Source organism: Ammodytes marinus (genome assembly GCF_949987685.1).
Source record: "Ammodytes marinus genome assembly, chromosome: 22".
Lineage (NCBI taxonomy): Eukaryota > Metazoa > Chordata > Actinopteri > Uranoscopiformes > Ammodytidae > Ammodytes > Ammodytes marinus.
This window is the reverse complement of record NC_137226.1, coordinates 4,054,330-4,070,540: the sequence shown is the minus strand read 5'-3', so window position 1 is coordinate 4,070,540 and position 16,211 is coordinate 4,054,330. Positions and strand designations below refer to the sequence as shown.

At 38.9% G+C, this 16,211-nt stretch overlaps 2 protein-coding genes across 4 annotated transcripts in view; one reads left to right on the top strand and one right to left on the bottom strand.

The window, feature by feature from the left end:
* Positions 1–6,359, bottom strand: part of gnsa (glucosamine (N-acetyl)-6-sulfatase a) — a 33,158-nt gene extending 26,799 nt beyond the window's left edge. For all 3 annotated transcript variants that reach the window (XR_013845448.1, XM_080050864.1, XM_080050865.1), the window contains exons 1-6: positions 6,073–6,359; positions 4,440–4,499; positions 3,472–3,678; positions 3,003–3,068; positions 457–555; positions 101–268 (exon numbers count right to left, since the gene is read on the bottom strand). Coding sequence is in view for 2 of the 3 variants with exons in the window: in XM_080050864.1 (XP_079906990.1) it covers positions 101–268; positions 457–555; positions 3,003–3,068; positions 3,472–3,678; positions 4,440–4,499; positions 6,073–6,228 (756 nt within the window). In the remaining variant the exon portion in view is untranslated. The remainder of the gene's footprint in view (positions 1–100; positions 269–456; positions 556–3,002; positions 3,069–3,471; positions 3,679–4,439; positions 4,500–6,072) is intronic.
* Positions 6,360–8,073: 1,714 nt separating this feature from the next.
* tbc1d30 (TBC1 domain family, member 30) overlaps positions 8,074–16,211 on the top strand; it is a gene marked incomplete at both ends in the record, with an annotated part of 32,655 nt that continues 24,517 nt past the window's right edge. Inside the window, 2 exons of the mRNA XM_080051490.1 lie at positions 8,074–8,599; positions 11,463–11,627. Of these exons, the coding sequence (XP_079907616.1) occupies positions 8,074–8,599; positions 11,463–11,627 (691 nt within the window). The remainder of the gene's footprint in view (positions 8,600–11,462; positions 11,628–16,211) is intronic.

The following is a 16,211-nucleotide window of genomic DNA, read 5'->3' as shown; positions in this document are numbered from 1 at the left end:
CACAGATAACTAGTAAAAGAGATGCATCCCTAGTATTTTGACACTTTTAACTGCTTTTTTATTCTGGATTTTGACACTGCCATAGCGATAGAAGCCGTACCTTCCCGTGCACGTTAAAGTTGGGGTCGCGTGGAGCCTTGGTGGTGTTGTATCGGTCCTGGTACTGAGGGGCTGCGGTCCACGGGGAGTGAGGGGCCGGAGTCGACACCATCATGAAGAACGGCTGGTAGTTTGACTTATACTGGAGGAACGCTAGAGACATGTTGGCCTGAGAGAGAGAGAGGGGGTGAGACAGAGAGAGAGAGAGAGAGACAGACAGACAGACAGACATAGAGGGTTAGGGATAGAGAGAAAGAGAGAAGGGGGAGGGAGGGAGAGACACACAGAGACAGTCATATTAAAAAAAAAAATCTTCTTTTTTTGTCAATTTATTGAAAAAAATGCCAGTATTCTCACCAGTACGTCTGTCAGATAGTCTTTTCCGTATTCCGCTCCGTGTTTCTGAGCCTTCCCGTTCACGGACAGAGTGTAGTTGTAGTATTTAGAGTTCTTCTCCTGCACAAAACATGATGAAGCAAAATCTTATAATTGGAATTTCAAATGTTATTTCTCTGATTTTAGTTGTATGGAGCTGTGGACTATAATAAGCCGGTATCATTTGAACCACCTGTATTAATCCTAATATCCGTATAGTACTTATATAGTCCTTATAGTGAGCATACCGAGACAATATCACAAAAAAGGCAATTGTTAGTAGGAATCAAGTGTGAGCAAAAAATAAATAAAAATAGATCAGCCCTTAGAATACTAAAAATAACTTAGTGCAGTACACACAAGCATGACATATGATTTCATTCTGTCTTGTTGCTACACTTGGCATTTGATTCACACATTCTCTGGAAGGGTATCAACAGAATATAACCGTTAAGTTGAAATTCATCACAGTCACAAGTGCTGTCAGTCACATGATCCCAGATCAGCTCTCACTCTCTCTCTCTCCGCTTCACGCTGCCTGTTTAACATGGTGTCCGCTGCCTCTGAGTCAGCTTTGTTTACAGAAATACTAAAGCTAAAGTAGGACAAATATACTTGCTGTAGATGTATACATTGGTTGTAAGCTGGAAAAAAATGTGGTTTTAGGGTTTAGTTACACTTTAACGTATTTGTTGACATACTCGACTATGTGCTATGAAGTGTGTTACTCATAGAAAATGGACTTGAATAAGCGTAATGTCAACATTTGAGGACGTGCACAACCAATGCTTTAAAAAGGCTGCAGCATACGCGTGGATGTCCTCATAAGCAGGTAGTGAAAAGCAAGTTCATTTTGGGCTTTTGACCCGGCCAATCCATCAGGCCGAAAATTCTCAAACCCAAAATTTAGGAACTAACAAACTAAAACACTAATTTGTCCCTGCTTTAATCTGGTTTTTAAATGACTCAACATGATTTTAAATGTTCCTATATACGCATGTTGTTTTTTAATATCGTTTTGTTTTGACTTTGGGGGATAATAAAGATTTCTTGACTTGACTTGGAGGTCACATGTGTCACTGACGAAGTCAAACGTCTCATCCAATAGTCGAACTCTTACAGAAACCAAAATAAACAGCCCGAGCTTCCTCCCATTGTTCTGATAAGCCGCCATGTTATTAGCTCATGTGTTTGTTCAGTAACGAGGGAAAGATAAACCAGTCTGAGCTGCAGACGTATTCAGGTCGTGACCTCCAAGTAATGACTTCTGTAAACTTTTTTTTTTTTTTTTTAAGATAATTTTTTGGCATTTTCAAGCTTTATTAGATAGTACAGAGTTGAAATGGGGAGACAGAGAGAGAGGGGGGGTGACCTGCAGTAAAGGTCCATGGGTCGGATTCGTACCCGAAACCACTGCAACGAAGGCCTGAGCCAATATGGTACGCGCTCTATCCACTACGCCACCGGAGCGCCCTGACTTCTGTAAACTTTGTTAGGAGGGACGAACCATAAGTTCAAGAAAATCTAATTTTAGTTTTTAGTCTGGCTCCTTTCTGCAGACAGACAGACAGACAGACAGACTGACAGAAAGACAGACAGAGAGAGAGAGAGACAGAGAGAGAGAGAGAGAGACAGACAGACAGACAGAAAGACAGACAGACAGAGAGACAGAGAGAGAGAGCCTACATTCACACACACTTCAAAGGGACATGTGAGGTTAGACTAAACTCAGGTCACTGCTCTAAAAAAACTTCCCACAGAGACGTTAGCCAGCTTAAAGCCTCTGTGTTTGTGTGCCCTGCGTTCCAAATCATCCTTTTCTTTTTACTACACTAGATACTGCAGCAGCCCTTAAAAAGTATGTACTTTGCAAGCAGTGTGTTACAACTGGGACTAAATATTTTGTCATAACTTTGCGCCTTTAACTTTGACACTCTTGCTTGCTTATTTATTGAACATCATGTATTGGGACATCCTAAATCTTTGTCTCATATACTATATAGTATGTAAGTATTGGACAACGTGTGGCAAAGACTCATACTGTTTTTTTAATATATTTTTTTTATTTTGTCATAGGCTGGCAGAAAACCTCTGACATAGCCTTCAGTGCGTCATGGGAAACTAAAAGTGTCCACTAGAGTCCTGAGTAAAGATTTGTAGAGGAAAGGTTACTGCTTTCCCACATAGAACCAGTGTAGCATGCACACTGTTTACATTTAAGACGAATAAATTACCAATAATTAGACCAACTATAAATTGAACTCGTAAACCTGTACAGGTGACATTTAGGGGAGTATGTTGTGCATCATTGCCTTAGCTTCATCTAAACAATATAAAAAGTGACATATTCTGCATTGTGACTGGTTTGAATTTGAATGAGTGAGAGGTTCAGATGTTTAATGTCAGAAGGGTCATAATAGTGACGTCAGACAGAAAGGAGCCTTAGAGTAGATTTGTAGCTCAAAGGTTTAGAAGTTTAATAAGCCAAAAAAGCTATAAAACATATTTGCAATGTTTTGTTTTCTCACCAGTCCGACCCAGGAGCTCCATCCTGGGGGAACGTGCTCCACTCCACCGGCCTCCGGGTGCCCGTACTGAAACACACACAATGAAATGTGTTGATGTTTAATCACAGTATCCACACCAAAACAAGATAAAAAAAAAAAAAGAATAAGATCCAGTGAAAAATTCAGTGATAATACACAGTCTAGGCTCTGTAAACAGCCAGGGCATGTTGCTTGCTACGGTGGGTCCCCTTTGTTTACATACCCTTTGTTTACATACCAGTCTACAGGGCCTAGGCTGAGTATTAACACAGGAATTTTTACACACACACAGTACAGACAGGTAGTAGATCGTGAGAAGATATTCACTGTTCTTGAAAAATCAGTGACTCCACTTTTAATAGTATCATAACATGTGCATTATATTAACCAAACAATACTGTGATTATTTAGCGAACATATAATCATAAAAACATGTTGCATTGTCACTGACCTGGTTGAGATATTTCCCGGCGAAGAATGTCTGGTAGCCCGCTGTGCTCCGTAGCAGCGCGGGGAAGGTGTGTGGCTCCTCAGTCTTCTGCCAGGCCACACTGCTGCAGTTCCCCTCCAGTGTGTTGTTTATCACGTGGTGGTTATGGGGATATTTACCCGTTAGGATGCTAGCACGACTCGGGCAGCACAGCGGGCTAGCTACGAACTGAGAGGGAGAGGGGAGGAAAAATTAAAAAATACTTACTTACTTATGCCTCCTCTAAGCCGATACAATGTGTCTCCATTTGTTTCTGTCTTTCGCAACATGTTGTGCCTCGCCCCAGGTTAAAATGAATATGGGTCAGTTTAAAAGATGCTAAAAATAGGGTATAACGGGCGAGAAACACAATGAAAAGAAAACCGGGTCAGGTCAAATATGACAGCACTTAAGATGCCACACAGATGCCCTTCCTCAGTGTGCTTTGGCAATCACTCATTTGTTTTTCTTTATTTTAATAACCGTTTAAAGACGCAAAATGTGAAACACCTTTTACTGTGTTATGGTGAGACAAGGCAGGAACAAACCTTGTTCTTTCAAGCACAGTTCAAATTTGAGAATTTTGTCTATTTTGCTTCCATAACATGTCTTCTTTCATACTAGTGTAGATAAAAGGTCCAAAACGTATATTTAGGCGTTTATTTGACTAAACCTTGTCTGTTTGTGTCTGTATATTTCTCCTATACAACCATCTTTAACGGCCATTATCTCAACATTAGTTTTTCCACAATACTCTGAACCATAAATCTCAACTTCTAAACTTTCCATAATCATTCTAAGCACTATTCTGAAGTAGCCTGGTCCTACCAAGTGAAGGGAAATGAAAATTGAGCGGGAGTAGGTAGGTAGGCGGGCGGTGCCAGGCTAATTCTGACGGTCTTTACATAAGGATTAGACATAATGACCATAATGACAGTGGTGATACTTACTGCGTTCGTGAATGATATTCCCGCATCGCCGATTAGTTTTTTCGTCTTGTTGAGTGGAGTCTGCAAGGTAAAGAAATATGGTTATACTCTAAGATTTATAATTCATGTGACATTAATTAATCAAACAATTTATTTTCCTCTGTAGCCAAACTTGGCAACAAACTGCTTTTCCTTTTCCCTTGTAAATTGTATATTCTATATTGTTGCTGTTTTTTTTTCTATTTTACTTGTATATATTTTTATATTTCTTTCTTGGCATTCAGTCTGTGGAAAACAAAGGAGGAATTTCATTGTATGACTGAGAACATGTTTCTTATTGTGCATAGGACAATAAACACTTTGAATCTTGAATCTGCATCTATGTCTTACTGCCTTCATGACTGAGCTTGTTCCCTATGGTGAAAGCCCTCAGTGCCTTATTACATGGATGGTAAGTCTGTGTGTAAAATACCTCAAATAACAAAAACCCTGCATGCCATTATTAATCTGTAACCAGCCCGGATCACATGAGTAACAATCCCTCGGTATCGAAAGGAGTGATTCATCAAAGCCTATATGGGAACCTAGGAAACTAATCAAAATATCATATTTTACACTTATAATAACCATATTACAGAGCTCATAACAGATCCTAAATATATTGTAGGCTGTAGGCTTCTCTGTAGGGATGCGAGCAGAGCTGCAATAAGATATAAAACCTTTTAAAACACGTGATTTTACTGTTTTATTGAACTGTTTATGTGATTTTATTTGAATCTTATGTTCTTCTTATGTTGTTTGACTGAAGGCACATTCTGTTGCTATGTGATACACAATAAAGATTTTCATTTGAATTTAAAATAAGTGAACTAAATGATTAATTTGAACCGTTAAGGTATTTTTTAAAGTAAAACATATTTAGAACAGTACATATGTTATTAATAAAAGTAAGTAGCTTTTGTAAAGGCTATGTATGATTTCTCACTCTTTTTTAAGACATGCAGACTGCCTATATCAAGAGACTTATGGTAACCAAGATATATATATATATATAGATAGATAGATAGATAGATAGATAGATAGATAGATAGATAATTTCCTTGCATAAAAATACATTTTGTAACAGCATTCGTTCAGTCTTTACTCTGTCACACTTAGATTATGACTCTAAAATTGCAATTGTTTTCAATACAGTTCGGATATATAGCCTACTTATAGCACAGACAGACAGACAGATAGGTAGACAGATAGATGGATAGATAGATAGATAGATAGATAGATAGATAGATAGATAGATAGATAGATAGATAGATCTTATTTATCTCCAAAGGGAGACATTTCCTTCCAGTCTGTTAACACTTGCCTTGTGCCTCTTAAATGACCAAATACATAAGAATTTGGGTTTTGTTTTTTCCAGTAGGAGGGAGTGTTGTTTAGCTGCAAACTGCTGACTGTGTGAGATGCCTAAATGATGTGTCTATACCAATAGGAATGTGAACCGTCATCTTATAATCAAACTAGACCAAATGTCTTATCAATTACATCTCATATTTTATCATAACATAGCTTGAAAAGGGATTTAGACAAGCTCCTACACAATAAAAGTCATGCAATAAATAAAATATGGAATTTGATGTATTTTATTTTCACTCACCAGACCCCCGATAGCGACGTCCAAGTCGTCTGTTAGGATCAAAACAATGTTTGGTTTCTTGTATGACTTTGCAAATACCGAGTTGCTCAGGTGACTCCACAAAGTGACGCACATCAATAAGGTGAACGCGCACGAGCGATTTAAGCCCATTTTCATAATCTAATCGTGAGCTACTGAAGGCTGTCTGTCTCGCAACCCTTCTATATGCGCCGTATAGGAGCGTTAAATATTGTCGGTGAGTCTAGGAAGAAAAAAAACCCACACGAACAGACTCGGCCCTTGTTTGTGTTTGAGAAGCAGCTCCGTGTTTCCTGGTCATGTGAGGCGGCGCTACGGAAGCCCGCATCAGCTGGTTTGAAGACGAGACGCCCCCTGCACGAGTGATGACCAGAAATTGCTAAATATTTTAAGTCGCTACAATGTAGGCTATGTATATATGTTCCCCTATAGCAGTTATCTACGATGTTTCAATCAGCATTGCCTTTATTTGAAACTGTTTCGTCATTCCAACAATGTTTTCTAGCTGTATGATCTGTATATATGCTGTTTCCCTTTCTTGTTTTGTATGTGTCAATACAAAAAAACACAAAAAATAATATCTTATTTACTTTTTTCTAATACTCGACTTCTTCCTCTCGTTTGTTATAGCCATATATTGTTATATTCTTATTATTGTGTTTATAAAACAATTAACAAAATATATGTAATAAAAGTGATCTTCAGGATTAGAATGAGCAAAGAAAGATAAACCACATAGGCAACTTGTACAATTATGACGTGTTGTTGACTGAAAGGCTCAGACTGAAAATATGTAAGATTGAGATGCGGCCAACAAACATTCAAATTGGCTTTCACAGTGTTTACAGTCTCTACGTCTTGGTGTGTGAGAATTGTCTATTTATTAAAGAAAAATCAACAAATAGATATCAGTTGAAAAGCATTACGCAAGTTTTTTCTAAAGCCTATCTGCACTGAACTTAATTTTTCTCTGTTTAACTCTGAAATCATCAATAAAAGGATAAGAAACAATTATTCTAATACCATTTTTAAAATAGAGCAAGATTGATAAATCAGCCAAGGCTCAATATCAGCCGATTCGACTTTATTGTGAAAATATAGTTTATGGCAGCTTTTAAACAAGAAACTGGAGCACAGAAAATTATATATTCGAGTTCATTTGTAACGTCATTGCATAGCTTGTCCACCAGAGACCGCTGAGGTGTTTACTTTATAACTGTAAAATGGTAAACATCTTGGTCACAATTCAATAAATAAATACAAATATTCCTAATGGGATTTTAATCAAAATGTTTGTTTGTATTTTGTTGATACATCCTTCATCAATAAACTTAATTACAAATGAACAAAACACTGATGACTTGACATAAATGAAAAAATTACTTTATTGTAACCCAAGCATTATCATAGTTGCATATTGATGTTTTATAATAAGTAATACAGTAGCCTAACGATACATTATTATTCTTGATATTATTGTCCATAATACACCTAACATTTTACTGTCTTACCTTTTTTTGTTTTATACTTATTTCTCATGTGAAAAATGTGCTAAATGTTTTCCATACAAAATTACCTCCAAGCCCCTGTCTGAAATAAAGGGCGCTGATTGGCCGAGGTACTTTCGGCTCCTCTGTGATTGGTCAATCGGCGTGGCACCTGTCGCGCGACCTGTAGAAAGTTTTGGCAGCCGTTGGGAAGTTTAGCGGAACGGACTGACCCATTGTTTGGCCATTGAAGGGGGTGGAAACAGGAAAATTAGGAAAATTACGTCCAAAACATACAAGGAAGTAACAGCTGCTAGACGGGTCTCCCTCTTTTAGCGAAGATTGAAATGGTCTGCTCCAGGAACTCTATCCTCCTTGGAAGACGCTCAAAAAAACTTTAAAAACTCCAGTTATGCGGTGTTTAAAATAACAACACCTCACTACTAGAGACAATTAAATAATTGGGCTTAATTCAGCGCTTATTTATGAACAGAAAATGGCTTCGGACGTGACTTCTTTAGACGGGAATGAACTTTTGGAAGTTGACATATGCGACGTGGACGTTTGCTGCTCCGAAGACGAGAGCGGTGTGTTTGTGAATTCTTTCACCGGCTTTCAGGACGATATCTCCGGCTTCCAACGATGGACTGGCCCCGCCGCCAACGAGTCACCTGCTGCTAATGCCACATCATCATCAACACAACCAGCCCCTTCTTTGCCTGGCACTGAAACTAGCACCCTAAACACCTTTAACTTCAACCAAAGGACGCACGCAGACAGCGATTCTGAGGGAGAAAGTGAAGTAAAGCGCTCCAGGACTTCCATAGTGGACTGTCTATTGGTGGAGATATATGAGACGTATTGCGGAGGTGGCAGGCGGCATGCGGACAGCTGGGATAGCTCCACAGAGGCGTCTGGTTCGGATGCTTTCCTGGGACGCAGCACCACCGGGTCAAGCTTTCTCTCTGAGCTCCAGGAGAAACACACGAGGAGGCATCAGATGAATTACCTGGCCCAGAAAGGTGAGGGGCTGGCGGCTGTAGTATAGAGTGTGTGTGTGTGTGTGTGTGTGTGTGTGTGTGTGTGTGTGAAATTTTGTGTTTTTGTAAAAGTTATTTATTAATTATAAATGTTGTAATTTTATCAACAAGAGGAAACACATTGTACATACTTGACAGTAATAATACAAAAAATAAAGAAAAAAACATATGGGCCTCGGCCTATATAATGGATAACAGAACCATAAACCATTAGCAAAAGTTATTTCGGATATCCTATGCATGAGGGATTTTTATTGGTTTAATACTTGAGGCATACTAAAAAAACAAGTAATTGAATACTCTGTGTGCAGGTACACACACACACACACACACACACACACACACACACACACACACACACACACACACACACACACACACACACACACACACACACACACACACACCTTAGATGTTCTGTGGCATCTAAATTAAAGGAAGTCAACATCTTAGTTTTCACTACTATATAGCTGTTGTAGGACATGCCAGCCAAAATGTAAAGCCATATGAGTTGTTTCCCCATTTGAATGAAAGTAAATTGAGTTAGAATAGAATTGATAGCTGCTGCAATGCCACTTTTAAATGACACGCACCAGATGAAACACATGTGTCACCTCCACTGACACTCACTGTTGCACCTACATACTTGGTTGTATGACATATTCTCAGATTAAAGCTACTATTTCAATGCTTTGGGGCAGCACAGTTGTTTGTCTAGATAGTAGATTCCCCCAAAACACTTAGCACAGTGGGGGTGTGGGCCTGAGCAAGTTTACCCTGCAGAAGAGATGCACCTTGGGTAAACAAGGAAGAGGAAAGTATTGGTTTTCTGTTATCAGAACACATATTTAATACATCATCAGACTTAATGTAAACTTTAAAGAAAGTATATTCTAACATTTCCTCTCTTAAAATACAGACTCTGAAAATAAAATTCAGGATTTGTGCTGTTGCTATAGAATACCAATAATCACTTTTTTGCTCTATTTTGCACAATTTAGTTAAAAATCTGTGTAACCGCTATTCCTCGCTGCATGGCTCTCATTGAGAAAAAAGCAACAATATTGTGCTACTATATAAAAATATGGCGTTGCAACATGGCGGCCTCCATGGGCTCCACTCCACTCAACATACTTATGAATATTATATTATATTCCATTTCCTTTCTAAACACCAATTCCCTTTCATAACCCGTTTATGGTTGATTTAATTTAATGACAGTAATCTGTTCCTGTTGTAGCGGTGTTTTATTAACCCTTATGTCTCAGACACTAAGCAAACAGAATAAGAGAAAGTTAATAACAAACTTGAATGCACCATCATTAATGATATTAATTTAGTGATATGAGTTTGTAATGATGAATGGTTTGTCATTGTTAGTTTATTGAGATTTGTAACTGACACTTCTACAAGGGTTCACTTGGTAATCAGATAGCAGGAGAAACTGGTTGTTGAACAGACGCACTAGTGTTTAGTTTTCAAACTTTTCACGTGACTGAGAGGTAGAGTAGCGTCACAGTCTGTTCACTCACTCACTCACTCACTCACTCACTCACTCACTCACTCACTCACTCACTCACTCACTCACTCACTCACTCACTCACTCACTCACTCACTCACTCACTCACTCACTCTAACATACACAGAGGGGGATGTGTGTGTGCATGTGCGTGTGTGTGTGCATGTGCGTGTTGCCTCGGAGTCTTGAAAGATATGTTAACCTAGGTGCCACGCCGCCATTGTTCCCTCTGTGTTAGAGAGTGGAGTGGAATCCTACAGTAAACACAGCCAGGTCTGTGAGATCGCTGTTTGCCCTTTTACATTGTTTTACATTGTTTCACTCTTCTGAGGGCTGAGGTTCACATGGCAGGGGAAGAGGAAAGGATCTGATAACTCCTCTAATAACAGCTGAAGAATGTGGATACGTGTATTAGGTTTAGTCTGGGATTAATGGTACATTGTTAGGGTTAGTTCCTCTTTGATAAATGGTATAAAGTGTGAGATATATAAGAAGTAAGGAAACTACTTTGTATCTGTGTCTATGAGGGAGACTCTGCCATCTACTGGGTGTGGGAAATGTAGATCAAATGCTTGGAATCTGGATGCTGATAAGCTGATTTGAAAGAGTTTGAAAATATGCAATGAAGAATTATGCTAAAATGGAACTGCAAAACATTGCTGTGTGTGTTCCTCCAGCATTCACACTAATATAAATATTGTCATTATTGATTTTGATGTAGAAATGCAACTGTGACTATTTTTATTAATGCAATTTCTTTGATTAGTTGATTTATTGTTTTATTTTAAGAATGGGAAAACTACAACAAAACTTTAACATCTGTGTTCAGCCGAGAACACTGAATAGGACACTGTGGCTGTGTATTTATTTGTGGCGGTGTTCTGGTTTTCATTTTATCTTTTCGCCCGCAGCTTGGAAAACAGACAAATGACTAAGATGTTCTGATTGAACAGGGGAGTGCTGCAGATGTCACATGTTGTTATTACAATCTCTATCTATTATCATCTGTGCTATAGCAACCTTATTAAAACTTATATGTGTATATCTATGTTCATATCTGTGTGTCTGTCTTGCCTTTACATGTGTCTGTATTAATGTCTGCCTGTCTGTCTTATTGCCCTTGCAGCCCTTAAACAAACCTTAATGTAACTTTTTTTGTGTCTATCTACTGTATGTTCATGTCTGTCTGTCTGTTTTGCCCTTATGTCTGTATTAATGTCTGTCTGTCTGTTCTGCCTTTATATGTGTCTGTATTAATGTCTGTCTGTCTGTTCTGCCTTTTATATGTGTCTGTATTAATGTCTGTCTGTCTTCTTGCCCCTCCAGCCCCTGAGGAGCTTGATTCGATCATCCAGGAGGTGAAGTATCGCACGGGGCTGCAGTCGGCCAAACTGCTGCGTCAGCTGCGGAGACGAGACCGCCTCTGTCACAAGCTGCAGAAGAACTATGACATCATCACAGCCTGCCTTCAGGCCGTCTCACAGAAACGACGTAAGAATACATTTCCTTTCATTTAACCTTTATTCATACTCGAGAGATCACTTGAGGGGTGTGACTCTCATTTACAGTGATGTCGAGTCAAACGAATGCAAAGCAAAAACAATACATAGACAATGCAAATGCAGCAAAAACACAACTGATAAAGAGAAGAAAACAATTTAAACATTTAGACAGTGAGGACATCATCACAGCCTGCCTTCGGGCCGTCTCACAGAAACAACGTAAGAATTATTATTATTATTTTTTAATTTTTTTTTTTTTTTAATACTTAAAAAGATTGAGCGGTGTGTAGTTGATATTAGGGGCTTTGTGTTTACTGTCTGGAGAAAGGTATTCTTAAGCACTCACTTGTACAGGAGTCTCCAACACATCGCTCGCGAGATACCCATTGTTGGAGGCCTGAATTTGTAGTGAAATAATAAAATATTTTGTATTTTCTCATGATATTGGTGATTTACGAAGATTTAAAAGGCTGAAAAGACTGTGCTTAAAAGGCACAACATGTCAAAAAAGAGTGAATACATTTGCAAGTTACTATAGACCCTGTCCTAGTTGTGGTTATCACATATTGTATGTATGAAAATATCCCTTTTATAATTTACATAGCAGACTTTGAACGCATGACTTGGGGGAGAAGGGGGGGGGGGGAATCATATGTTCATTTTCATATCCCAATCTCCCTTGACCTGCTACTTTCAAAATAGACTCAAATCATTTGAACTGAGCCGACTGTTCTTGTTATGTAAGATGCGTTTGGAAAACAAATCTTAGAAAGGTAATTCCTCCAGGGAAGAGATTACGGATTAAACCTCATTCTAGAATTGCTCAACACATGAAATGAAATATCCCAACGGCACGAACAGGAACTTTGGGAGGATCACAACGAGGCTAAGTCTAAGAGCAAGTGGTCAGCAGATGGTTTCAGGTTATAGGAAGACATTTACTTTTGTAGCCTTTAGAGTCTTTGGAGTCTGGAATGTCTGGAGTGATTCTGGAATACTTGTTGTCAAAATCACATCTCACGATCCGCTACCTGTCTGTACTGTTATATGTGCTGAAAAAAAAAATCAAGTGTTTATACAAAGCCCAGTCTCTATGTAAACAAATGGGGTCCACTGTAGCTATAGCAACATGCCCGTTTACAGAACCTAGGCTGTGATTTTGACAACAAACATTCTCCACAATCGCTGACTCCACCTTTTACAAAGCTAAAGAAAATGTAATGAGTTTATGTGTATGTGCCCATTTTGATTTGATTGTCGACTCTCCTGTTCTGTCAACATGCAGCATGATGGCTCATAATCAGGTAGAGTACACAACAACACACATGATTTGTAACACCAACAATCAAATGCAGACCATGCCTGCATTCCACTCCCCATACTATATACTATTTAGTATGCCAGAAAAAGATTTATGATGTCCCAATACATGCACGTCAATTGTAGTATGCTGAAAATACACAATTGCCCCACTAACTCCAATAGCACTTTGGAGTATTAGTCTTTATTTTTAAATTTTTTGACATAATGAAAAGAATCTTCCTTATCTGACTTTTTTTTCTCTCTCCTGTGACCCCTTAAACTCTTTTGTACTTTAGTATGTAGGGTAGTAAAAAGAAAAAGTATTTGATTTGGAACACAGGGAGAGTTTTTACACAGTTGCTGCTCAATAATCCTTACAATGGAGCAAATAAACATTTAATTGTGTGATGAAAAATGAAATTAGCAGTCATCCAATTTAAAACATCGAGTGACATGATATTTTATCATAACGGTTACGAAACATTATCATTGAGGCCTTTTATTGTCAGGCTGTTTGCTGATATCGATTGAGAACGCCATTAAAACTTGATATACTCACTCTACCTGTAGCACTGACTCATAACAACGTCTTCCATCATTCATTACATTATCATTTTATTTACTTGCCGTCCATTATTTGGTAGCAGCAGGTGACTTTGCTGAATCAGTGTATCCTAAATATAAGTGTGTTAATATATAGTAGTCTGTGTAAAGGTCTCTATTATTGATTTCTCCTTCGAGGTAATTTCACATGGAGAAAAATATGAATAGCAGAAATGCCAAAGAGTGGTGTAACATTGTTTCCTGTCTTTCTCATTTAAAAGAGAATTTATAATTTAAAACTTAAATTAACTATTTTCAAACTTGATTGAAGATCATGTAATGTAGTTGTGGTGTGTGTGTGAAGTAAAACAAAATCCATCTATCCAGTAAAACCACACTAGTCTTTCATTCCTTACTTTTTGGTACTCAAAAAAGGGAGAATTCCTCTCGACTCGTAGCATTTTTGAATAAGCAATACAATGGAAATAAGTTGGAGAATTCATGATTTACTTTTTTTTTTAAAGTTTTCTACAGCTGAATAGGCAAAAAGACTCAAAGGTGTTTGTTACAATGTCATTTTAACATTTCAATTAAAAAGGTTTCTTGCAGCACTTTCCACAAATGAAAAACCATTTACAAGTCGTTATAGATGTTCCAACCAAGTTATGTTCCAAGCAGCACAAGTATGTGCCATGTTATGATGGATTTATATTTTAACCAGCAGAACTTTAGACTGTGTTACACATTTACCAGTATGTAGTTTTTCAGCAGAAAATAAAGGTTCTAAAACAGAAAAGTTGATGTTAAATTTTTTTTTATTGGATTTTTTGATTTTAATGTGGGAGGAAACTGAAGTCCTCGGAGAAAACCCACGCCAACACAGGGAACTGGTGTACACTCCTCACAGCAATGGGGGTTAGGGCCCAGATTTGTTCTGATGTTTCTTCTTATTTGATGTTTAGATTTTTTTTTTATTATGATTTTTTTATTTTAATGTGGGAGGAAACCGAAGCTCTCGGAGAAAACCCACGCCAACACAGTGAGGAAGAGATTTGGAATGCTGTGAAAATGGTCTCTACCCTCCCAACCTGACCACTGATCTTAACTAATTGTGGCCACTTCTGAAGCAGAAAGAAAACGGTTTTGCCACGGTGTTAAAAACAGATTTTATGAACCTGTTAATGGCGCTCGTCTTCTTTGGTGTCACCATGTGCTGTTTGAGAGTCTCAATGATGTATTGATAGACTAAGGGATCCTCTGACAGGAGATTCATCCTTAACACCCCTGCACTGCCCATCCTCTTGCACAGGTCCTTGTGCACAGCCCTGATGGTCCTTTTAATATGGTGACCACTTGGCTTGACAGCAATGTCAGAACCTGCAATTTCTGCACAAAGTGTTTCTTTCAATGTTTTGATAATATATCTTGTAGTATCAGCGGATAGACTGATGGGCTGATTCTTGAGGATCTGATAGACCAGCCCAGACACCATATTTTGGCAAAACAGTCCATCCCACTTATGGTTAGGGTGTACTGAGGGCTTACTTGCAGATGGGTTGGCTGCGGACTTTGATCTAGTAAAGTCAACTGTAGCCTCAAACTGGTCTTTCTCAGCCTCACATGCAGCCTCATTATTGATAGCTGGTTTGTCAATGTAGAAAGCCGGTGTCGTTGAGGTGCTGGACACAACTACGTCATATTCCTCTTCCAAGATGTTTTCATTAATATTCATGGGGCTGATATTGGTAGTTTGCTCCTCCAGGATGTTCTTCATAGCTTCTGTCGTTGTAGTAACAAAGCTTTTTTTGGAAAAAACTTGCGTTGGTTCATCCTCTTCAAAATGAGTTGCAGTGGTTTCCTCAGTTGGGTCTCTTGCTGATGTCAGACTTCCCACTACTCCCTCTATCTGGCTCACAGCAATGGTCACCTCGTCCACCTTTTTCTCACACTTTATAGCCTGAAGGGTGAGCCACAGCCACATCCTCTTCATGAAACTGTCTACTTCAGTTTGGATTTTGGGGAACATTTCGACCTTTGGTCCATTGTCCTTAGGTTTCAGGTGGTTGTGTATTACCACACTCAGCTGTTTGGCAACAGGTGTGTGCTTGCCGCTAGAAAGGTCTTTTACCATTGTGTCGTAAAGGCAAAGTTCCTCAGTGCTGCCTGTTGTCTTGCTGGCTTTTTCTACAGGGATCATGTCCTCCACCAGGCTATCCACACTGTTAATGAAAGACTCAATTGATGACTTGTCTACATTCAGTGGGAGGCTGTCAAGGCTCTTCCTCACTTTTGCCACAGAGCTGAAGACTGATTCTTTCGCAAATTTGTGGACAAAAAGGGCTTTGATTCTACCTCCCACAGTTTTCAAGCAGGACGTTTGGCAAGAGGTTTTATCTGATAGGGACGTACTCTTGGGTGAGCCATCTGTCTCCAAATTAAGCTCCTCCAATATTACTTTGGCAATCTCAGAGGCAGCTGCCTCTGTATCCTTTGAGGTCCTGGACACAACCTGGTCATATTCCTCCTCTGAGATGTTTGCTGTAAAATGAATGAGATTGCTATATGCTGATTGTTTCTCCAGGATCTCTTTGACAGCTTCTGTAGTTGTATTTAAGAGGCTTCCCTCTGATGAAACTTTTGTTGTCACAGGAGTAACGGGGCATGTCAGACTTCCCACTACTTCCTTTATCTGGCTCAGAGCCACGCTCATCTGGTCCCCCTGTCCCTC